Below are 24,952 nucleotides of genomic sequence, written 5' to 3'. Positions count from 1 at the left end.
TAATTTTGTAAGTAGCAACAAACTTTATATGTCTTTCACCATAGTGCTAGAATAGAGATTGTTTAAAATGTTAAATACTCTTGGTATAATTCAGTTCTCTGTATGCAGTTTCTACCCGTGTATATTCCTTCAGAAGAAGAAAGAAAAAATCCAGTGTTATATGCCAATAACGTCAGACGTGTAATGGCAGAGTAAGTATGTTGTAATATGGAATAAAAATAGATGTGTGATTTTAATTTTAGGATCAAGAAAATGTCATGAAATAAAGTCAGTGTAAGTTGCCTGCTTGCAAAGAAGTTTGTGGTCTGCAGTAGTGTATACAAAACGTTTTATGTAGAAGTTGCCTTCCTCTACGAGGAGGCCAGGGAGCCACAAATACAGCAGGAACTGTAGGAGTTGCTTAGTTTTTTAACATGTCTTCATGTAACAAGCCAGTTCTGCTTGCTGCTGTGGGTATTTAGTACTCTGGGGAGAAAGGTATAGTTGAATTGTATGAAAGTTAATGTAATTGAATTTTGTTCTATTGAGGTTGCATTTTAAGCTATTACTTTTCTAATGAGATTAAGAATAGCTTCATGTATTCATTGTTAGCCTGTGGTTATTTCAAACAGTAAAGCACAGGAAAGCTGCTTGTGTTGGAAATAGAGCACTGATACAATGCAAACAACTAACTGAAGTTGAATGTTAACGTGAGGACACTTAACAACACTTGTCTATAGTATATAATAAAGCTAACATTGAATACACAGACCTTCATTATCTTTTGTTGCATTTTTAGTTAACCTCTCTTGTTCATTCATTTTTTTTGTCCTTTCAGTAAATCTTCCATTAGTCAGTAGATGTTCTTTCCAGTGTTTACAGAGAACCCTCAGGTCTATGATCATTAATAACTCTTGAAGGATTTATGAATCTTTGTACTCCTAATTTTAAAAGAACTTGTGAAATCTTAATTTCCTTTGTGTAACTTCTCTTCCCTTTCTAAGTTACCAGTTTCAACCAAAGGCCAGTTTGTAGATAGAAACCGGTAATTCTTCTCTGGTTTATAAGCAGAACCCAGCTCTGTGAGTTTCCTTAAGGATGTTGGGCCTATAATATAACAATGGATCAATACTCAATCCGTCGTATGAAAGGACATTTCTCACAAAAGAAAAAACAAAAGGATCTGTGTGAATCAACCTGTCTTAGAGTTACGGTGGCCTCAAAGACTTTTGTAGTTAATTTAAGACAGTCAGCTGGCACTACATAAAAGTGTTGTCCTCAGACTTTGGGTAGAAGGCTGTGTTATGAAACCTTCATTCTGAACTCCACTCCAGTCAGATGTCAGGGATTGTGTGGTGTAAGGGGAAATTTTGAAAGACTACAGAAATTTACAACAACCTGCATGTTGAAAGCCTTCCCTTCTGTGTGTGCGTAGGAGGAGAGAGATTATTTTCCTCTTCCTTTTGTTTCTCCCTCCCACCTCTGAAGAATTAGGCATTTGGGGTAACAGAAGTGGGATGCAGGTCTAAAGGGAAGACTGTCAGAATGGGGGATAGCAAATATGGCTTGCTTTGAGATGAAGAAAGGGCTGCAGATGCTGTGTTGATGTGAAAGGAAAATAAATGTGTTTGGATATCAAAGTTCTGAAGTTAAAATGCAGATGGGAATAAACCTGAATGCTGGCTCCTGGATACTGTGGATTACTGTAGACCAGTTAAAATAACATCAACATAGCCAAAATTTATTTACTTCTGATGAATTCCAGATGCTTACTTCTAGTGGCAGTTCTCCAGACTCTCTCAGTTCATTCATATGGCTTTTGGTGTAGGAGATCCCAGCTCAGATGCTGTCAATCTGTTCTGGAGCTGTAGCAGTTGCAGCTCTAGCACCTCAGGTGCTATTTAGTGCTAGCATTGCACCCTGTATTGCTGAATAAAGGACAGTATTACTGCTTCGTCTAGACTTGTCTCTCTTTCTTGAAGATTGAATTGGTGGCAGTGTACTATTTTGATGTCAAGAGGTCACTGCAGGATCTGTTTAGATGTCTGCTTTCCCCTGCCTCCGCACCATATTTTTCTGGAAGAAGAGTCTAATCCTACTGGATATTTTACAGCAGCAGAGGTAGCAGTCCCAGATAATAAAGCATTTATGAGTCTAGAACAAGTGTTGTGGCAAAACCTTGTGTCTTGCCCCTGATTTCAAGGGGAATTGATAGAACTTGCGGAGTCCAACAATAGGTATGATTTCCACTCCTGAAATCTGTTTTCCTTCGTCATAATGTTGTTTTGTGAACAGCTTCTGTTAAGTGTTGAACAAAGCATTTGACAGGATGGGATTCTTATGCTGCTTCTACTTGTTGACTCTATGGAGAATTTTCGGTTTAGCCTTATTTGTTTAGATTTTCTATAGACAGCCACAAATGTGAGTGATGGGGGGTCTCTAGATAGTTCCTGTTTACTTATATGTAAATTGAATATTTGACAAAGGAGATGCTGTCATTCACAGAGGTTTGCTTCCTTAGGACATTAGTTTCTTACAGGACAGATGAATTTACTTGCCCAAAAAGTGAAATCCAAAGTGAGCCTGGCCTTTTGGCTCTCTGTTTTAGGCCAGGGACTTCAAGCATAACTGTTCTCCTGTGCTTCAGGTTCCCTCAGGCAGCTATACCAATAACAAAGGAAATGCCATTTTTAAACTGCTGTAGCACTCCACATGTCTTTATTATATACCTTCTCATCCGAGATGACAACGATTGTACACTTGAAGATGCATTCAAGTGTTAACCCACCATTTGTATCTTTAATCTTTGCTGCTGCCATATACCACCCATTCGAGTATGAACACACTGTTTTGTTTTTCCTGGACCATGTTGGGGATGATCATCTCATTGATGTGAATGTTGTGACCAGAAGTTACTCAGTCTGGATTACTATTCTGCAAGCCCCCTTTCCCGCTGCTTTTCAGGACTTCATTTCACAGACTTCTTTTCTAAACTAAACCTACTTTATGTTTTAATTAATTCAAATTTAGTACGAGCTGATCTCTTCTTGATTGATGGTGTTTCACTATTTGTGCACTCATATGTCACCAAATTCCACAAGAATCCAGGTGATACACTTTCTTTTTTTTAAAGGACACTGTCATGGTAGAAAATTAATTTAAGGCTCACAACTTCTACAGACCTTTCAGTTGAGCCTGTGGCTGTTTGCTTCCTGCAATGCTAACTCGTAGTGATATCTTTTTGTTGCAGTCCTTCTCATCAGGAGGATAAGCAAGATCCAAGCCGTAGTGGTTGATCGCTTTACAGCATCTATAAAAATCCAAAGTTTCTTTCTAAAAGGGTTTCTTAATCTCACCTATTCAATTACCAGTATTTTAATGTCTGTGATCTTCAATCTTTTTTCTAATTGTCAGATATTTATTCAATAGCATTGGGCCAAAAACTAGAATCATGTGCAGTCTTGTTACGGCCACTCAGCTCACTGTTCCCTCTGTTTTGGGGATTATCTCTGTAATCAGAACTGGAATTACTCATGCAGGATAGGCATTGCTGCTGAATAGTCACTCCATACTCATCTTCCTTTGGATCATTTTCTTATTCTGCACAAAAGGTATGTGCAGATTAGATTAATCTACTGTTTAAAGTATGGACCCCTAGTTATTGCCTATCAATATGCTTTGCGTTTGATTTTCTCAGACAACCTATTTTGTTTGAGTGAGTCTGTCGTCTTTGGTCTTTCTGGCCTTGTTCTGACTGCTACTCTGTTTAGTCGATACTCATCTCATCCACAACATGATATTAGGAAGTCTGTTTAGAGTCACTTTCAAATCACTGAAAATGTTGAGTGCTTTTAAATATGGCAACAGTCCATGCAGGTTCTTTCTTTAAAATAAATAAATAAAATTTGGTGATATCTTGAGTTTTAATTCACCTCATGTGTTCCTTATTGCTCTACTACAGTTCTGATACCACTGTGCTACTAAGTCATGCCATGTAGATACATATTATATTGGCTCACTTTTAAAAATATTACTTACAATTATAAAATCGTCATTTTGGTCTTCATGTGTGTGACCCGTTATATATATAAATAACCTTACATTGATGGTAGTCCATGTGGATTATTTTGATGTGTTAATTTATTAATTTCAGCACTTACTGTTTCTAGTTGAGTGTCAAGCTTTCTGGTTGAGTGTCTATTTTCTAGTTCAGCATCAAGCTTTCTGGCCTACATTGTTACTTTTTTTTTTTTACATTTTTCTTATATCTTCAAAGTATTAACTCACGATTTACTGGAACTACAGTAGTGTTGTAAAATTGTCAGTGTGTAGACTTGAGGCTTCAATCCTAGGTCTTCTAGAATTACTAGGAACAAATCATCTGACCTTGCCATCACAAGTATTTCTAAAAATTTCTCAGTGATAAAGGAAACATCTCTACCACTGTTAAAGCATTGGAAAATACTTCGTTTTATTCGTAAGATATGTCATCTTAATTGTTTCCTAATGTAAAGTACTTATTGCATACTATGGCTTTTTTTGCCTCTTGACAATTTTACTATCCTCAGCTAGTAATAAGTTATGTCACTGTTTATATTTTTTCCTTGTGCTTTAAAAACAGTAGTATGCTTTTTAACTGCATCAATTGCAACTTGTTCTGTCTTTACCTTTCCATATTGTTTTTCTGCATCATAGTTTCTAATTTACTGATAACCATTTAAAGTTTGTTTGTTTGGGTTTTTTTTTCCCTAAAAGATAAATTAGTTGTCTCTCTTCCTTGTGGGATTGTAGCCTTTTGCCTGTTGAATAGATTCTTGAACACCTAATTTTCATTAGCACTTTTATTCTGGAAGACTTCTGATACTTGTCATCAAAGTACTGTTTAGGGTATAGAAATACTGCTTTAAAGAAAAAGTAGGTAACTCTTCCACTCCCACTTTGCAAAACAAAATTAGTTAGTTTGTTACCCTACTGTCCTTTAGGGCTTAAATATATATAAAAGTGTATGTCAGTAGCTCAGCTTCTAGTTAGTTAAACGTACTTAGCGCTATTCATTTTGTACACACATAAGCCAGTGGTAGTGCAGGCAGCTAATTGTGAAAATATGCACTGCAGGCTTTTTGTGCAAGTCTAAAGTAACCTCACCCATAATTACAGATGTAAGCTGCTTAGATAATTATACACAGACCTGTTGGACACTTACTAACATACAAACACCATTTGTTTTGCTTTAGTTTGTTAGTTTCTCTTAGAGAGACTATCTTCAAAATGGGGAAGAATATGGTTTAGATAGTACAATTTGGGAAAAAATGCAAGTTAAAATATTGCAACTTTGTTAATTTTTTATGCATATGGCAGATGTTTAGACTGAAACCTGATGGAAACTGGACACCTTCACCCCTTTGTTTTTTCAAAACTGTAAGCACCTCAGAACTGAATTTCTGTGAGCATTCGTGATTTGAGCATTTCATTTTTCTGATCTTTCTGGTGTTAGAACTCAGCATTACAACTACATACATAACACTAGCTGGGGATTTTGAAGTTTCTTTTGTGGTGAGCCCAGAAAGGCAGACTTCTGTAGAAATGCCAAAATGTCATAGTCTGGTTTGCATTTTTCCAATAACTTTCTTTTTCTTCTCCACTTACACAAACATTTAAAGACATGTTTTTGTATTTACAGTAGATGTTCAAATCAATTAAAGTGCAGAGTGTTAGACATGGAACTTGAAAACATCTGTCTTCCTTATGTTTTCTCTGTCAAGTCCTTGCCAGGATCGCTTTCCCCTTGCTGGAGCATGTCATACTGTTAAAGCACTAACTCTTATCAGCTTGACATATGAGGATTATGGTTTTTTGCTTTTGAGAAATGAATCCTCTTTTCCAGCATGCTGGTGAAGGCAAAAAATACTACAGATAGTCTTCTGTCCCCATTTCACTTTTTGTCATCTTCTACATAGTCAAAATCAGATTTTTTTTCTTGCAGGCTTTGACAGTATCAGAATGTGATCTCTGCCACTGTATGTAATATGGTAATGCTGGTTGCTGAAGAATAGCCTTGAGGATGTGGGTTTACAGTAGCTTACCGGTCTGTCTTATGGCTATTTGTTGTATTTTCAGTGGCCAATTAAGTCTAACTTTGGAAAAACTGCTGTGGTCTGTGCCTATGCTGTCTGAATTTTTATATGTGATTCTGTAGAGGCACTGGTTGGATGCTCAGCACTCAACTTTGAAATTCAAGGCTTTTTTTGTCACTTTTATACCATCAAAGGCATGAGGATCAGTACAAGTGCAATTACTGAAGTGTTGGAGTTAACAAGCATCCATTTGTTTAGGTTTCAGGCCATATATAAAAATGGAGATGAGAACTACATTGTGCACTCTGTTTATTTCTGTGAATGCTGCAAGAGTGGTAATTAGGCAAACGCAGTTACTGAACAGGGTTAACTCTATGCAGCTTCTTGCTAAGTTTATTTTCTCAAGGAAGAAATAATTTTTTTTAAACAAGTAATATTTTGCAACAGTGTGGTTTGAACTACATTTTTGAATGCTGACAACACAGAGAACCTGCTTCATTTTTCACCCCTTGAAGATTTGTGATGTACAAGCTTACAAGACCAACAATTAGAGGGCCCATTTTCTTAACACAAGGGATAAATGCAGCTGTTAGCAGCTTCGTTTTCTGTCTAAAAATTAAACTATCATGAGATACTACATTCTTGATGTGAATTCCAGACTCTTATGACTGGACCTTCATTTCCTTGGAGAATGTCACAAAGTAGTAGTTGTCCAAGGAGAGAAAAGGGGCTATCTACCTTGGCTTTCCAAAACTAAATAGGTGAAAGCTCTTCAGCTTGGGAAAGAAAGAAAAAGGGGAAAAAAAAAGTGGAGGGTTGTTTTGAAGGTCAGTAAAATCATGAGTGTTCTGGAAATGTATAGTAAGGAAAGTCTGTTACTTTCTATAGCAGAAGAGATAGAAAGCATTCAACAGTAGATCAGCTGAAAGTAAATGGAAATACTCTTCAAAACATGTACAAAATTGTGGCATTCACTACCAGATGCATAAAATGAATTCATCAGAGCTGAGATATACTGTAAAAAATTTGGTCTGTCAATGATTCTAAAACACAGTGGTACCAAGTCTCTGGTTCAGGAAGTTTATGTACAAGTTATTTGTCCACCATGTTTTGTATGTCTTTTTCCTAAACATCTGATAGTGAAGTAAAATAGCAAATTTGATATCCTTTTAATGTTTTCAGCACCCTATAAAGATTATAGCTGATTTAAAGGGGTTTTTTTGAGCAGCTTGTGGAATATTTTCTAGATTAGTTCACAGTTCTGCTTATTAACAATGTAAAACATTTTGAAAATGTTTTTGTTGAAGCCTAGATTCAGAATGTCACAATATTGCCTGTAATATTTTCTCTCACTTTGCATAATATTACAGCAGTCACATTGTGGTTTATGTTCAGAATTTTGCATGCATAGTGGATTGGTATGCAGAAAATGAAAGTTGATAATTTGTTTTTATATTATGACTGCAAAGTGTTAGACATAGGGAGCTGTTTGGTGTGAGAAGTCAGGATATAACAAATACACCTGTTGTGTGTAACAGATTGGGTTTGCAAGAAGGCTTTTGGGGTTTTGTTTGGTTTTATTTTTTGAAGTGACTTGCTGACATTGGAATTTCATGTACTGTGATGTCATGAAAGGTAAATAGCCAGTATTTCACAGAAGGTAGGGAGGGAAAAAGTGTCAAGGTATGTCAAGCCAGACATGCATGTCTGGCCATATAAAATTGCTGAACATTAAAAAGGCCAGGCGTGGGTTAACTGACTGTGAAAGCAGAGGTAGTATGAAGAAAAGAGGCAAAAAAAAAAAAAAAGCTTCCAAATGAAGGTATGGGAAAAGCTGTTAAATTCCTAGTTTATTAAAAACATTGGGTTGCACTTGCAATTTGCATCTCAAATCTCAACTTGAAATGATCTTTTTTTTTTTCCTAGCAGTTGAATTGAAGTAGAGAAAGATTGTCCTGGAGATAAGTTGGAATAGTTTGGTAACTGGTTTTGTAGAAAATCCTGTGAGTTGCAGTTGCACCCAGGCTTTACAGTGAACTCTAGTATGCCAGTCTTTATTCTAAGAAATTGAAAAATTCACAAGTCTTAGCACAAATAATGAACTTTATATGTTCCCCGACTTCAATTTCTTCAATGTTCTGAGCTGAAATCAAGGTCCTTTTGTGTTAAACTGCTAGCCCTATACAGCTTATGATTTATCTTGTGAACTCAAGAGCCCCTTGAACTCTAGTTTATCTGGCCTTGGTTGATCCTATGACTGAACTTTACTGTGAGCAAAAGTTGTTTCTTCCCCTTCTTTACTTCTGATCTTTGTAATTCTGAAACTCTGGATGTATATGTAAACACACTGTTTCAGTTCATTTTGCTTTTTTTGGAAGTCCAAAGTCTGGAAAATTGCCAAGAGGTGAGCAAGAGAAGATGTTTTTTATCCTTCTCAATCCTGTTTTGTGTATGTGTTGACACTGGGCATACATGCAGGCATTAATTGTAGTGGGAAGTTTCCTGTACTGATAGCACTAGAAGGCTGGCTCAAATACTGCCCCTTCCGTAAGGGGTGCACACAGCTATAAAAAGATGCAGGTTGTATTTTCCCCTTATGGTTTGGCTGAGTCTGAGATGATCCCTGCTTTTGTTTGGAATTTGTTCTGTATCGTAAGTTTGGTTTTGGTTGTTTCTTGGTTTTTTGGTTTGTGGTGGTTTTTGTGTTGTGTTTTTTGGGTTTTTTGTTTGTTTGGTTTTTTTAATTCCTCTTTGGCTAGGCTCCTTCAACATGTTGGGGGACCATTATTTAAGAGACGTTATTTAAATCTGGCATTGGTTCGGGGATGGCAGTCAGTCAGGCTTCTACCCTCCTCCCAGGTTGAGTGGACTGATCTTTCTTAGTCATCTTTCTTTTGATGTGTTTGAAAAGCTTCTAGCTTTTAGTTTTAACAAGTTATTGTTTCTTGCTTTGGTTTGCTGCCTTATGGTTATGTTTCAACTTGTCTGTCTTCTCTGTTTTCCTTGAGAGAACATGTTTTTTGTTTTTTTTTTTTTTAAAGTATTTTTGTTCTAATTGCCAGCTTTAATCAGTTACTGAGTCATATGGATTTTTTTTGTCCTTTCAGAATCTTTTTTGATAAGTGTCTTGTCACTTCTCCTGATTCCCTAATATGGTGTGTTGTTTTGTACCACAAATGAACACTTTACCCTTTCAGTTTCTTCTTTTAACTCATTTTTAACCAGCTTCCCCTTTTCTGGGTAGTTGCCCTGTGCTTCAGCTGATCGCCCATAAGTTCCTGTATTTCTGTTGTGTGCTATACCTACTGTTGCCTTAAGATCTGATGAAATTTGGTGTAAAGTGCCTGGCTGGATAAGATCTTTGATTATTACCACGTTCTTTTATGTAAGCTGCTCTGGATAGTACTGCTTATAGTGTGTCCTTGCTGCCCTAGGAGTTCAGCTACTTCACTGACAGTTGACAGGGAAGTTTATAAGGTTGATCTAGTGCACACACAGTACAAAAGAAGGGAATAGGAAGTAATCTAAACTGGCAGGACCAACTCTCCTTCTTTCATCCACCTCTTTTCTTCTTCCAAGGAAAATTGATTTTGTATTGTATAGTACCAGTGATTTCATACTGTATAATACCACACTATACTGAATACCATAGAATAGAAGCATTGATGAGACCTTCAATGCCTGATCTCCAAGTCGGGCAGAACTTAGAAATGGATTTAAATCCCCACAGCATGGGGGAGTTCTTCATCTGGATTTTACACAACATTCATTACTATGTTAACCATAAGTCTGTGGGGTGAAATATGGTATCACAAGAACCTCTTGTCCATTCCATTAAGGTGGCTTACTGATTTGCAAGTACTACTAGGACACTCATCATAGGAGGAGTAGAGTGATGAAACGGGAACAGATCAAGAAGTGAAAAATTTGGAGGAACTGAATTTAATTGCTTAGGATCGCCCATATGAGGCAATCTAGCCTTCAACAGTCTGCAGGATTTTAAGATGCCTTTTCTATGTACTTGTATCTTTTTGGTTTAGTTGGTTTTTTCCTTTTGTTCCTTCCTGTTTGTTTCTTCTTGCAAGGGGGAGGCTGTTCATCCAAAATCACTACCCTGTATGTCATTGTTTTATTCATAAGTAGCTTATAAATAATATCTAATTTTTTAATGTATTTGGTACTTTTGAGCTTGAATATCTATTAGTGAGGTGTTCTTCCTGAATATTTGACTTTGTCAGCCTTAGAGAGGAGAGAGAAACCCTGATCAGTAGCTTTAATGTTAAGTGCATGTCTTATTAACGCATTAGAATTCCTGAAGTTTGACAATTAATTCGTGGATAAAAGAGAACTGGCTTATGTTATTTACTTTGGCATTCAAAGGCCTTGTAACGAGATTCTGGGGAAGAGCCTACTTAACAGAAATTAAGTGGTTATTGCATGAGAGGTAACTGCCATTACAGATCAAACTGTCTATAATAAAGCGTAGAATTGAATGCGGAATCTTCATCAAAGCCAAAATGACTGTGGCATGCCTCGGAGTTTTGTATCAATCTTGCCATTACTGTATATTAACTTCACAGATGAAAAAGGTGGTTCGTAGTAAGATAGAAAAACCTGTAGATGAAAAGAATAAAGGTAAGTCAAGAAAAAAATTTTGTGAAGACTTCATCAAACTAGAAAAGGCTGCACAGAGATAACGTTCCATACTAATATAAGTAAAATGAAGTATAATGGAAAACATGGCAGATGAGTAACTCATATGGAGCAGTTTTTGCTTTCTAAATTGCGTCTTATGTTTGTACACTGAATTCTTAAAGGCCTTTTTCAAACTGAAGTGTCTTTCTCTCAATGTTGGCACAGCAAATGCAGTGCAACTACAATATCAGGATTTCCTTGAAGTATCTTTTGGTGCTGCTATTACTACAGAGCATCAAGTTAGAAGTAAAGCAAAAATGAGTACTTAATTGTTTGGCATATAAAAACTTGGGAGTATTTTTTCTTCTACACTTCTTATGTCATACACTTAAAAATAAACTCCAAGCAAACACAAGTTAACTCTACTTGCTTTTATACTTTATGTTCTAGCCACTCTTTATAGAGAAATGTTGCCTGTTGTATAATTTTAGTATTACTTGAAGGTAATAGTTGTTCTGTTCAGGTGGTTATTGATTTAGTAACATGTTAGTGTAATAATAATATAGAAATTTGACATAATTATTAATAAATATATATTTTTGTTCTAGATTAATTATTTTGAAACCCTTGTTATTCACTTCTATGAAAATATTAAGAATTTAAAACTCTATGCACTGCCTAAATTTTCACTTGTTCTTCTATATTTTCATGTACTTATGAAGTCAAAATAGATGTTCTGCAACGGGTAGAGTACAATTATCTCATTCTTTTTATGTGAACTTTCTTTTATGGGCTCTTCCTTGCAGTTCTTCAGAATAGAAAGCATAATTGTTACAGGATTTCTTGTTATAAAAAAGAGTGATGGTCTGCTCAGTTTTCTTAAATTATCTTGCTTACTGTGTTTCTTTGGTTTATTCAAGGGCGTTGGGAGTTTCAGTGACAGACTATACATTTGAAGACTGTCAGCTAGCTTTGGCTGAAGGACAACTTCGTCTGCCTTCAGACACGTGTCTTTTAGAATTTGCAAAGCTTGTGAGAAGCCTTGGGTGAGCATATACAATATTTCTATGTAAGGTGCATCTTTATTATATACATATATGTTTATATAGTTTTCCCTTCATATTAAAATATTGCATTTATGAATATATATGGAATGTTGTCATATTACAATCGGGGAAACACTAATATAAAATTAAACCAGTACTGTTCTCCAGTTGCAAGCAGCACCCCTAGATCCTGATGAGTAGAGCAGGTTGTAAAATTCATATTTTCAGTCTGACGAGTGAGCAAAGTGTGTCTGAAGTGTTCATTCCTGAACAAAACTAGAAGACACCACCTGAAGAGGGTCAGGAATACTGTGGGATTCTTAATATTTGATACAGTTAAGAGTCAATTGCCTTTTCCTGTGACATCTATGAAGGGAGAATAGTGCTGCTATAGCAGTCTTGTGACTGGATTAATGTTATAATACTGAGGGCAGAGGGGTCACCCTTTCCCAAGAAGCACAAAGAAGTGGTTGATCTTTTGAGTAGGTTACTGCTAGATGTACTTTCTAATGGAACTGTGGCTTAGAGTATGCAGTGTGGCTCCTCTCTTCTCATAGCTTCAGTTCCCTCTGGCTTTACCTTGCAGAAAAGCTTCAGCAAACAGTGAAAAAAATCACATAAACCAAAGAGTAGAACTTGTTGCTGCTGTTTTCCAATTTTTTTTCGTTTCTCCTCTCAACCTGTTGAACAACCACAAACAAAATTTACAGCCTTATCCTATTAACTGCTTTAATATACAAACACCCTTTTCCATTTTTTGACTCCTCACCTGAAAGTATAGAGCGTAGTTTCATGTTTCTATTCTGTACTTTATTTTCTTTTACTAATTTTTCCTTCATCTTCCAGCTTGTGTACATAAATGAAAAAAGAGAAAGATCTATTAGAGAATAAGGAATGTAGGACAGCATATGTTATGCATTCAGATGACAAGCATATATTAATTCATTGTCAGGACTTCATCTGAAAAGAATTCCAGTAGGATAGGAGAGACTTCTAAGGGGAAACCAAGATTCTTGCTTTGTTGCAAAGGCTCTGAATTTACAGTACTAAGGAAAAAAAAGCAAACAAAACAAAAAAACCCAACCCCAAAAAACACCCATGTCTCTTTATTATGCAGTTGATAATCCCAGGATTCAGTTTAATCCTCTTGTTAAATTCTCTGGCTTCTGTCTGCTCAATTTAAATCTGTTCTTTCAAATTATGCTTTTCTGGGTTTTTGTTTTGGCCTCTAAAACAACTGCATGCATTTGTGAGGTTCCCCACAACCCAAAAGTTCTCTGTCTGGTTTGAGCAATTGTACCTTGCTGAAATATTATCCTATCTTGATTTGGATATGTGCCAGTAAGAAGGCTATTATGGTGGTATTTTTCTGGCACAATGGGATGAAGATTGTAATATGACTTCATCTCTAATGCACATTTGATGGCAATGCAGTCATTTTGCTGTTTATTCAAAGGTTTTGAGGCCAGGGGGGCATTAAGATCATCCAGTCACATTCCTAAATAACTGGAACAGTAAATTTTATCCATCCAGTCTTAATACTTGTTTTTGAGCAATAACACACCTTCAAGGTAACATCCAGTTTTAAATGCAAGATTTTTATAGTAAGGCAAATCCAGACTTGTTTTTGGTTTAGATTCTTGGAAATCAAGTTATACCTCAGCTTGCTACACTGGAGAGTTATTTCTGTTCACGTTATGTATCTACAGGAGTCATTAACATAGTCTGTAAAATTTGCTTAGTCTGTGCTCAGCTGGGTGGGATCCAATCCAGAAGCCATACAGCCACAGCAGCGAGTTTTCATGCTTCATCTAATGAAGAGCTTGGGCTCTGTTAACGCAGCTATACAGCTGCCAGGTCATAGCTGGCTGAAACTCAGCTGCCTTGTACTGAACTCTGTGGTAAAATGACTGCTGTATCAATGAGATCAATTGATCATAGTCTCATCTCAAATTCTGCATTCATTAGTCCTCAAGCAGTTATGCTTCTGTTGAGCCCGACACTCTGTGTCTGACCAATGAGCTGATTACTAAGCTATATGCAGTCTTTATTGTAGCTTTCATACATTGTAAATCCTCTGCTTCATTTGATGATTTATTCCACAATTAATTACTCTACTGTTTAAAGTAATTCTCTGTTTGTACTTTGACTGGATCTATTACCATGTTCTAGACACTGAGCTGGTTTGCATTTTGTGCCTGATTAAAGACCTCTTCAGATATCTTCTCCTTCAGAGAGTGTTACTACAGTATAATTAAGTTTCATCTCCATCTTCTTATGAGATGCTTTTTATGAGCTACTTTAAGGTAGTTGCCTGCAAGGAGATCCTTAAGTTCTGATTTGAATTGATTTATTTCTGTTGTCTCAAACTTCTGTTCATTCTAATTCCAGCATTCACTTTGCCCATGAACTAGAAGGACCTTCTAGCCTTAATAGTTGTTCCCCTTTCTTATGGAACCATGGCTTTTAGGCCATCAGTAGCTCCACAGAGAATTCCCAATTTTCAGTCAAATGATTTTCTAATTTTTTTTTAGTTGTGATTATTCTTAGTTTTAATTGTTTTATTTTCTGAAAATTAGAGATAATTCTCTCCTCTCTCCAAAAAAAAAAAAGTAGCATATATTGCAATCCAAAGTAGAAATTTTTTAGTGACTGTGTTCTGCTTGCCATTAGATGATGCTTATAAAGTCAGGTCTTGATGTAAATTTTGCTCAAGTAATTCTAGTGGTCCAGGCCTTTTGCATCTTGGGGGCGGGGGGGGAGGATGCAGGGGGAAGTATTGATAGCCTCATCAAACTTCTAGCCAGATCAAGGATCATCTGTTTGTTTATCCTGTGCTTGATTTTTTTTTTTTTTAACTGATCTCTTCTCTTTCCTCTCGCTTTCTGTCTACCCTTCAATTTGTTAACATTCAGTACTCTGCTACTGCATTATTTACTCTAATTGCTTCCTGGTTGTTTTTTCCCAAATCTTTCACTTCTAAAACCCCTGGTATGATTTGGAGCATCTAGCAAGGGTGGATGTGTCTCACATCCTTCTGTTGTAGTTACTGTTTTCTACTTCCTGATTTTTCTTATTAATTTGAAGTCTTTTTGGCAAATATTCTTTAAAAATTAAGATTTTTTTTCCTCTTTTTCTAATTTTTTTTTTGGAGGCTAGGCAGCACTAATAATACTTGTACAAGATGGCATATTTTCTCTTCCACTGTGGTAGCTGGCTCCTACTTTGTGCATCAAAAAGCACAAAGTATGGAAAGTACAGTGAGAACATAATATGGTATCATGGTGAATGTGCATTTTATTATTCATATATGTGTGGCACAAGACCCTTAGGTTTGGCAGGTTCTTGGTTTCGTGTATGCATTTAGTACACAGACTCTGAAGTTCTTTGTACTTTTCACTGAAGACAGTATGGCTTTGCTGATTATGTTCACTTCTTTTAAAAGGTATGGTTTGCACCAAATCATCTTTTTCAGGTCAGATTTCAGAAAAATCCCCTGTTCTTGCCTTCTAGATTTTGTAGCATTCTCAGCAGGATTACTCTTAGTAATTTTTATCTTTAACAATGGGCAGCAATTTATTTTGGAATTCTTTTTGGATCCTTAACTATCTCCTTTGCTTTCCTGAGCCTGAGTATTACTGGTGTCTTGTACCCATGTGATGTGTACTAGTGATGTCTGCCCTGGAAGAATATTCTACAACCTTAGCAAGCCTGCAAGGTTTACTGCCTTAAGCACTCCCTGGCCCTGGTGAAATTCAATGTTAGTAAACCTACTTGTGTTGAATCAGTTCTGCTGTCTCTTAAAAACCATAGTATTTTGGTAAGAATGACCTGAATGAAATAGCAGTTCCATTTTGACCACTATTCTCCAATATTATCTCATCCAGTTGGCCACGAGGATCCTACTAGGCAGTGCTGCTATAGGCTAGTAAGATCTGCAAGGAGATAACTACCTCATAGGCCTGATGCCTGTCTGTTCTTGCTCAACAGCCTTTACCATCCAGACTACAATGCAAACTTCTGCTGTCCATGTGTGCCTGAAATGGTGGTCCAAACTGTAGGTAGAGCTTTGCATCCCCAAAGTAATAACCCATCACAGCTAACTAACAGTGCCATGACTTCAGAGTGTTCAGAGATAATCTATAACAAGAAAAAACCTCTGGAGGATGTTGTTCCTTTGCATGCATGATAAAAGCAATACTGTCCATTACAGGAGGTTATCACGGATCAGGCTTAACATAGCAAATACCAACCATGATAGCCCCTGCCTTGTAGATCAGGGCAGGGTGTGCCAGAGTATTTGGAAGGTCAGTTTTGCAGCTGTTCAGTATCCTTTCTCCATTATGACAAGAAGTTGCACAGAAGTACATCAGCAGACACAATACCTTCAGTTTTATGCTTTTCTGGCTTAGGGCATGTTTCTCTGAGCTTGCAGTTTACAGTAGCTAGCTACAAGATCCACCTGTTCTTATGCAACTTCCAGCTCTGTGAAACACTAGAAGGTTTTTGGCAGGTTCCCAGCATGCAAGAAAGGAGCTTGTTTTCAAATAGTCAAATGCAGCTAAAACTAGCTTTAAGGAGGTAAGACATCTCACTTGCTAAAAATAGTGGTAATTATGCTGCAAATATCCTACCTTCAGGGATCTGGTTTTCCTTGTAAAGTCTGCTGTGAAGGATTTAATGTTCAGAGCTGTTAATCTTGAAAAATGTCCTTTCCATCTTCAGGGACTCAGGAATTACTTCTTGTTCTCCTTAGTGCACACTGGCCTAAAAAATGAAGCAAAACACCACAACAGCAAATAATGTTACATATTGTAAAGCCTAGGTCCTGCATGGAAGCCATTAGGCAAACAGGCATGATTTCATGAGCAAAGACATCCACTGTTGGCTTTCTAGCTTTTATAGCCTCCATTAGGATAAAAGTAACAATTTTAAAGGAATTGAGACATTCAAACCACTTCATGTTGATTCAGAACCTATTGTGGTATTTGGAACACTTGGATTCAAGACTTCAGCATAGTAGGTCATGGTCATCCACACATCAATTACTTTCTGATTCTGAAAGGGCTAGAGGGAAGTGAGCCCACCAAGTACAATGCGGTCATAGTCAAGCTGAAGCAATAAGTTTGCCTCACTGATCCACATACTCTTTTTGAGGTTGGCTCACATCTCTTTCTATATCTAGAAAACTCAAACCACAAGATGTCTGTAAGATTTGTGGTAAGCCATGCTACTTTCTGTACAAGGTTTTGCCTTCAAACTTTTTAGTTTTTTGTACTTAATGGACTGGTGAAGAGGAGACTTCACAAGTCTCGAATACTACTCTCCAAACGAATACTCCCTCAGTTCTAGAAGGTGAATTTTGAGTCAATTCATTGCAAATCAAATCTCTCTGATTTAGAGACAGATGTTAGACTGCGTATTCTGTGTCAGTGGTGGCTTATCTCAAGGGAGGATTCGGATGCCAGCTGTCCTCATCCTACAGTTAAAATCCATTTCAGCTACTGCAGTGGGCATGTATTATCTGTGGACATTTCTTATATGTAATCCTGCATGTGAGAAGCTGAGTTCTGTGTGCATCTCAAATCCTCCATGCATTCCTTTGTCATTGTTCCTGCTACTTTTCTACTTGATAATGGAAAATGAATGTTTGCAGAGGAGTGTTTTGCTGCTCTTTTTATACTGTCTAGGACCAAAACTTAAGATAGGTGCTTTAATGTCAGGGTGGAGAACATATGAATGTTGTTAGGGGCCATGGGTCTCTGGAAGAATTCTTGCATGTTTAGGTCTTAGAATTCAGAAATACAGGGCTTGGCATTGTTTAGTTAGTACATCTTTAGTAAGTCAGTTTAGGTGATGGCAGACAGCATAGTAGTTGTGCTTTTACTTAAAAGCAGTGATTTTTAGGAGGGGTCATTTTAGCAAGCGATTGAGGTCTGGAGCTGATGTAACAGATAATCTTCGTATCAGAAATGCTCTTACCTTTTTTCAGAAGCTCCTGAGAATGCTGATACTAAGTATTTTTTTCACTCTTGTCACTGAGCAGAAGCTGCTGAGGAGTCCCAGCTGCAGCCTGGGAACAATTCTGGTGTGAACTTGTGAGTTCTGTAAATAACTGCTTTTCCTTGTCTGCAGCAGCAAACAGCAAAACAGACAACTGCAGAAGAATATCGTAGAAGACTTTATTGGCTTCTTTTGTCTTCAGACTGGAAAGTTTGAATGCCCCCGTTACCACCTTACAATCAGTTCAGAGGAAACTTGCTGATCAAGATTTGGTTGATGTTGTCTTAAGGAGGGAATTTACTTTTCCCCACATACGTGCAGCACCATTTATTATATTCATACTAAGACTTTTCTTTGCAAAGCAAAACCAGGAAGCTTGACTTAGCAAAAAAAAAAAAACCAAACAAAAAAAAACAAACAAAAAACAACAACAAAACCCCAAGAACTATGCAGTAGATATCTGCATAAGTATAAAGCTGTTCATTCATCAGTCAAAATCTGGGTTTGCAATCAGAAGGACTGAGGGAATTTTGTGTTCAGTTTTGGGCCCCCCACTACAAGAGGGATATTGAGGTACTGGAGCGCGTACAGAGAAGGGCAACGAAGCTGGTGAAGGGTCTGGAGCAGAAGTCTTATGAGGAGCGGCTGAGGGAGCTGGGACTGTTTAGCCTGGAGAAAAGGAGGCTGAGGGGAGACCTCATCGCTCTCTACAACTACCTGAAAGGAGGTTGTAGAGAGGTGGGGGTCGGTCTCTTCTCCCAGGTAACAAGTGATAGGACAAGAGGAAATGGCCTCAAGTTGCGCCAGGGGAGGTTTAGACTGGATATTAGGAAATTTTTCTTCACCGAGAGGGTTATTAAGCATTGGAACAGACTGCCCAGGGAAGTGGTTGAGTCGCCATCCCTGGAGGTATTTAAAGGACGTTTGGATGAGGTACTTAGAGACATGGTGTAGTGGTGGTTTTTGGCAGTGTTAGGTTTATGGTTGGACTCGATGATCTTAAAGGTCTTTTCCAACCTATATGATTCTGTGATTCTGTGATTCTGTAATTTCTGTAGCTGTATTATCTGCTGTAACTTTGTTTGAGTCACTTCATAATGGTGTCCAAATCTGGACTGAATGTGAAAAATGAGGACTGACAAACAGGATTAACAGTATAATCGCTATTATGTAATCCCTGATTTCTTTTAGACAAGATGCATCAGGTCGTTCCTGTTCAGTGACATTAGTAAATTTGGAAACATAATTGGTTTATGTTACAGTCCTACTACACAGCCATATTCAGGTGACCTAAATCCCACCTAGTTCTCCATGCCTGGTATTTATTAGCTAGTTCTAGACTGTGTTTCTTGTTCATGTTGAACTGCTTACACATACGGTTTATAATCAAGGTAGAATAAAGGACACAAGTTTATGACCAGGGTTCCTAAGCCCTTGCAGTAATTTCTAATACAGTTCAAGAACTAATGGGAGCCTTAAAATTAAAGGAATACATTATTATAAAATAAAGTTGCCTAGTAATTCTGATTCCAGATTTTGTAATGTCTTACACCATTATCATCCATTGCTGTATTTGGTATATTAAAATTTGTATTGTTAAAACTGGGTTTATTTTTAAAATGTGCAAAAATAATATGCTTTCTAGGCTGAAGCCAGAAACACTTGAAGATGATCTTGATAAATATGCTGCAAGTGCCATGGAAATGAAAAAAGAAAAGGTTGATCTTAAAGAATTTTCAGCATACTTGGAATTTCCAGTTTCTCACACATTAGAAAGTATGTTTGCGCTTTTTGATGAGGTAAGAAACAACATCATGTTTAAAAATTGTACTACTTTTGGTAAACTCCACTTTAGCCTAATCCTGTTCCAGTTGAATTCACTGAGGTCTGATTTGGGCCAGTGCTTTTGAGCACTTCACAACAGTATTTGCCTACTGCGTTTCCCTTTCAGCAAGGTAAGAGCACCTATCATCAACTAAATAAAGCATTCATTCAGGTAGAAGTTAAAAGGAATATCAGTTGGACAAAACTGATTTTCTTTCTAGATGCAAAATATGAAGAGGAAGAAAGATGGGTTCAGGCTAAACCTCTGCTACTGCTTGTTGCAACTGAATGCAATGTCTATTAGCTCATATTTCACTTAGCTTGTAAACAAATCACTTGTTCTTCTAGGATGCCTGAAACCTGAAGGACCTAGGGACTTGGCAGATGAGCCAGTTTTTCATTCCTCTGGCAATAAGTCAGAATGGGGAAATGACTATTATCTTTGTCTGGATGAGGTGCTGTTTGGACCAGGAGGTGGATATGTCCATGGTGTTCGCTCTTAGACCAAAGAGCAGATGTCATGTATTCCGGGCTTAAATTAGGCTACCTTGCCCTCTGGTTCTTCAATTTTAATTTCAACCCAGTAATTCAGATGGTTTAACATAAAAATCTTAAATACGCGAGCGAAGGGTAACAGTAGCAGCATTGTCTTCCAAGAATCTTTGAATTACGACTTCTGACTAAGACTCTGAAAAGGGCCTGCAGAGCTTTGATGACCCAGGTTCTTGCCCTGACATAATTCCATTTCAGTGAGACTTTTTTTGCAGTGGCATATGTAATGATCTTTCTGAATATTCTGCATCTTTAGCAACTGTTAGTTATTTATGAAAGTTCTCAGACAAATTGCAGTATTTTGAGGTAAGGTTTTCCTTCACAGAATGAAGATGGCATAATTGACATTCGGGAATTTGTCATTGCTCTGTCAGTTGTCTGTAAGCCATCCAAAACTCTGGAAACAATTCAGTTGGCATTTCAGGTAAGCAGCATTTTCTTCCTCTGTGCAGTTTACTTATTTTTAGAAATTATTAATAGTACCATTAGACTTAACAGAAGCTTGTTTCACATGCCCTTTTAATACTTAATTACATTTTAAAATAACATGAATGGAAAGTTAGATTAAGAGGTCACGTTCAGAGGGAATGCATTGCAAGTTTAAGTTGTATGAAGTTATGGAGGTTTGCAGTTTGAAATTGTTCTCTGTGGAACTCTGGTAGAATTCTTTTCAGCACATTGAGTCTCAAACCTGAAGTCCTTTGTATTGATTCCTCTAAACGGAAGGCTAATGAGTTGTGCTTACTACTTTTATAATGTTTCAATGAAATCTTGTTTTTCAAGTTAATAAAATATTTAAATAATTTTCCTACGTGTTTATAGAGATTAATTTGTTTTTACCCCCTTTATCTTCTTGATAAGATTTTCTTCCCTCTTAGTCTTACCATGTTTCTATGTTGGTCCTGCAGTCTCTGCCCAGACTTTATGCTTCCCAGAAGTGCTCCTGATCTTGTTCTAGCCTCAGTTGTTTGTTGTAGCATTGGCATAGATGGTGAATGCAGGCTTTTTGGGAAAGTGACAGCAGCAATACTTAATGTTTGTCATTCTGGTGGGTTTGTCTGGCACCTTGATTTATTACTTTTTAATTAATTTCTGTAATATTGCTATTTCAATGTGCAAACTCTGCTGCATCCTGCATCATCTTTTCCTTTTGCCTTGAACTCACATGGTATTTCATATGAAACTGTGAAATGCCTGAAACACATTCATATTCACATGAAACTGAAGAGTGCTAACTCTTGATGCTCTCGTCACTAGTGAATACATGGAGTTGAGAACATTCAATTGTGTAGTACTATGTCAGCCTTATTTTCTGAGTAGTTGTTTTCAGGTTCTTCAGTGTACCTGTATTATTCTCTTAACTATGTTTTGCTAAAGAAATGAGGCTCCTGTGAATGTTTAGTGTTCACATCAATCATTCTTACCCTTTGGCCAGTATCAAACAAATTTGACAAAGGAGGAAGGAACACAAATGTTTAGTTCCTACAAATATTGAGGGAAATCTGTCTCTAATACCTGGAGTTCCTGCTACTTCTGAAGGAAAAGCAGAAAGGCTTCTGCCTTTACTTATTCCATTTGATCTATATAAGGGCATAGAGAAATGGTCATTTGGTCAGCTCTGTGTCGTCATACTAAAATGAACAAGCTTAAAGTAAACTTGAAGGTGGCTTTTGGGCAGCAATTCAGTGAAATTTAGCTGTCGTCATGCATAATATGCAATATACTTTTACCATTTTAGAGGAAGAAAAGCTCAGATTGGGTGGTTATTTTCTTTTTGGAAGCACCTGAATTTAAGTTAATAGAACTGTTTCTTAGAAAATTTCTGTTATTCACCATCTGCTCTACTCTTCAGAGTAGATTGAGTTCCCTGGTTAATTGCAAAATACAAAGTTAACTGTAGAACTGCAAAGAAGTTTTATGTGTGTGTTAAGAAGGGGAAGCACTCAATAAGGGGAAGCAGTTATGGCTCATTTTATCCTGCTAGTGATAACTGGAAGGGTTAAAAAAAGTCTCGAGCTGAGGAAATTTTGCTCACAGTATTCTAGAAAAAAGGGAAAGAACTTTTTTTTTAAATCCTTTCTTCCCCCCTGTCCTGGGTTTGTGTACAGTAAGATATTCACACAGCTTACTGGGAGCCATTGAAGGATCTAGCCAGTTCATGAATGTGTGACTTTGAATAGGTGCTGTCCTGTGCCATGTGCTACTTTTTGCAAAGCACTTTGTCATTTGTTTTCATGGATGAAGTGCAACATTCCATGTAGCTGAGCAAGTTTTCAAAGTGGAAGTGTTTAGTATATGGCTGAAGAACTTGAAAAATAGGAGTTACTGAGCCACCAGAGTTCTAAAGCGGTGGGCAATTAAAAGAGAAGGGGGGATTATGGCAATCAAGTCTAAGAGCAGCACTTCAGCGTAAGTGCTACACATCCTCCCTCCCTAATTGCTAAGGAAACTAAAGGGTGTTGTAAGTCTTGCCAATATGATGCTTGTGAGCCTTACCATCTAAGTATCACCTTCTGACTACTTGATCTGTGAAAATACAGCAGGTTTTATTAAACAAGTGTCTTGTCCTTGCTCCTACTCCTTGTGAAACTGTGTGCAGGTTAGGTGCTAGGGAGGAAAAGGCAAGATTCCTGATTTGAGCATGAATGTTGTCTTCCACAGAACTTCAATTTTTTTATTCCGCTGACTTTTATTCCATTGAGGTGTACTGTCTCGTGACAGCAACTTCTGCTTGTGTGAAAAATACATCTTTATGCCTGTTTTGTTCAATCTCATCAGCTTCCACCTTCTCGATGTACAGAAACTAAAAGGAAGTTTCCAAAATAGCATTTTTTCTACATTGTTCAATATTTGCAGTGTTGTCATGCTTGAAAATGAGACAAGGATCTTTCAAAAACTCTTCTGTCTCAATTTCCATTGCACAGGCAAATGGAGTTATTTTAGAAAGTTTAATGGAGCTGTATTTGTAACAAATGTTTTGAAATACTCAGGTCCTTTTTTCAGGGGAAAACACTGTACATATACAAAGATAGAATGAGACTATGAACAATTATTTTTAGTTATCAATCTCCTGTCAGTAGTAAAGTTAACTCTTCCTGTGAGGAAACTCTTTGCTTCGGGACTTAAGAATATGCAAATTATTATTTTTTAGAATAAGTATTTGTAGAAAATTATAGGCCCATCACTGTATGAGGTAGGATTCTCCTGATTAATACAGTGCCATTTAGATGTAGGCATTTTATGCAAACTGGCTGTCAAATCAGTTGGATTTTGGTTAAAGGGGTCTTGAGTTTTACATCTGACCAAGTGGAAATGGTATCTGCTTTAGGCTGACCTAAATTTATCTCCTGATTCTACAGACTCTTTTGGAGTTTGGACACGTAACTCAATGGACTAAAAATTGTTTTTAGTTATATATCTGCAAAACCTGTTAGTGTTAAACAGTCTTGTTTCTGAATATCACTGAAATGCCAGTTGTTAGGCATGTAAACTTTTTTTTTTTCTGAATATAGCAAGCTTTACTTTCTAAGTATACACAGGTGAACTAACAATCAATGCTATCTTTTACCAAGACTAATCAGAAATCCTTAGTAGATCACATCCATCTGAGAGTGACTAGAATTTCCAATACCAAATTTTAATTTTGCGTAACTTCTTACTGTGGTGCTGTTTATAGGAGTTAGAATTCAGCTTTACAATGATTTATCTTGCTGTCTTGATTCATAGCTGTACCAGTCAGAAAATGGAACTATAACAGAAGAGGATTTAGCTCATATTCTGAAGACTGCCATGGGTGTGTCACAGATTAATGTTACACATCTTTTTAGAGCTGTAGATGAAGAAGAAAAAGGAGAGGTTACATATGGTAAGCATTTTAAGTGGATCTGAACTGTCACAAAATGTCAAAGTTGTCTGAACTCATGTTGATATACAAACCAATTTTTATTAAACTTCACCTTTTTTTAGTTGACTTGTTGACTTTAATAATGATAAAAGCACTGCAGACAAAGTAAATTTACATTTAAGAAAAATATTTGTACCAATATCAAATGTCATATTTACCTGTTTTCAGAGGTTTTCCCTTCCACGTTAAGTCAGGCAATACCTGGATTAGCTCTTTCAGCATATTCTGTTCTGTGACTTCCATGTATGTGAATATGTATTTTTAAGAACGCTATCTTAGCTCTGTCCTGCTGTTTTGTCTCTTGTATCTGTTCCCCACTATTTCTGCCCTCCCAGAATATAGGGGGATATAATACTTTCTACTCCTGTAATAATTTGTCAGCCTGTTTGAAAATAAGTCACGAGTGTGTGTGGGGGGCGAATGAGGGGGTATTAACCAGGCTGCTCAATATGTAGTCTGTAATGCAGGTGATATGGAGGCGAGAAAGTTGCATTTGAAAAATTGTGAGATCTGGGTGAATAGATTATGCTGGGAATCAAAGTACTTGTGTGTTACCTCAGATTCTTCATCTTTTATGCAGTAAGGTTCTAAATTTAGTTGTATCATTTAAGTATGAACTAAGTTTTTGATAGCCAACATATCATGTATCGCTAGTAGAAGTGCTTATGACATGCCCTGTTTTAGTGACTTTCCTTCAGGATAATCAGTGTGTATTTAATTTGTAAAAGTCTTACAAATTAAGACATCAGTGTTGGTAAATCACAATTTCTACGTGAGTACTGCCTGTGTTTCAGTCGTACAATACGTATGTAAAGCTTCAACTACAGAACTATTTTAGAGTTATTAGAATGGGAATCATTGCCACTGCCCTCTCCTTTTTTCCTCACTGCCATGTCTTGCCTCCTTGATTCTTGTTGTACTACCCCTTTCCTTTC

The 24,952-nt window shown here is 37.0% G+C and overlaps 1 protein-coding gene across 3 annotated transcripts in view; it reads left to right on the top strand.

The window, feature by feature from the left end:
• Positions 1-24,952, top strand: part of LPCAT1 (lysophosphatidylcholine acyltransferase 1) — a 72,715-nt gene that overhangs the window by 34,050 nt on the left and 13,713 nt on the right. For 2 of the 3 annotated variants that reach the window (XM_075494166.1, XM_075494164.1), the window contains exons 9-13: positions 109-191; positions 11,609-11,734; positions 19,383-19,536; positions 20,439-20,537; positions 23,840-23,978. In XM_075494166.1, the coding sequence (XP_075350281.1) occupies positions 109-191; positions 11,609-11,734; positions 19,383-19,536; positions 20,439-20,537; positions 23,840-23,978 (601 nt within the window). The remainder of the gene's footprint in view (positions 1-108; positions 192-11,608; positions 11,735-19,382; positions 19,537-20,438; positions 20,538-23,839; positions 23,979-24,952) is intronic. The other variant, XM_075494167.1, reaches the window with a different exon arrangement.

The sequence above is a fragment of the Mycteria americana genome, chromosome 2, assembly GCF_035582795.1.
Source record: "Mycteria americana isolate JAX WOST 10 ecotype Jacksonville Zoo and Gardens chromosome 2, USCA_MyAme_1.0, whole genome shotgun sequence".
Taxonomy (NCBI): Eukaryota; Metazoa; Chordata; class Aves; order Ciconiiformes; family Ciconiidae; genus Mycteria; species Mycteria americana.
The sequence above is the reverse complement of the archived record's forward strand: the minus strand, read 5'-3'. Positions and strand labels throughout refer to the sequence as shown.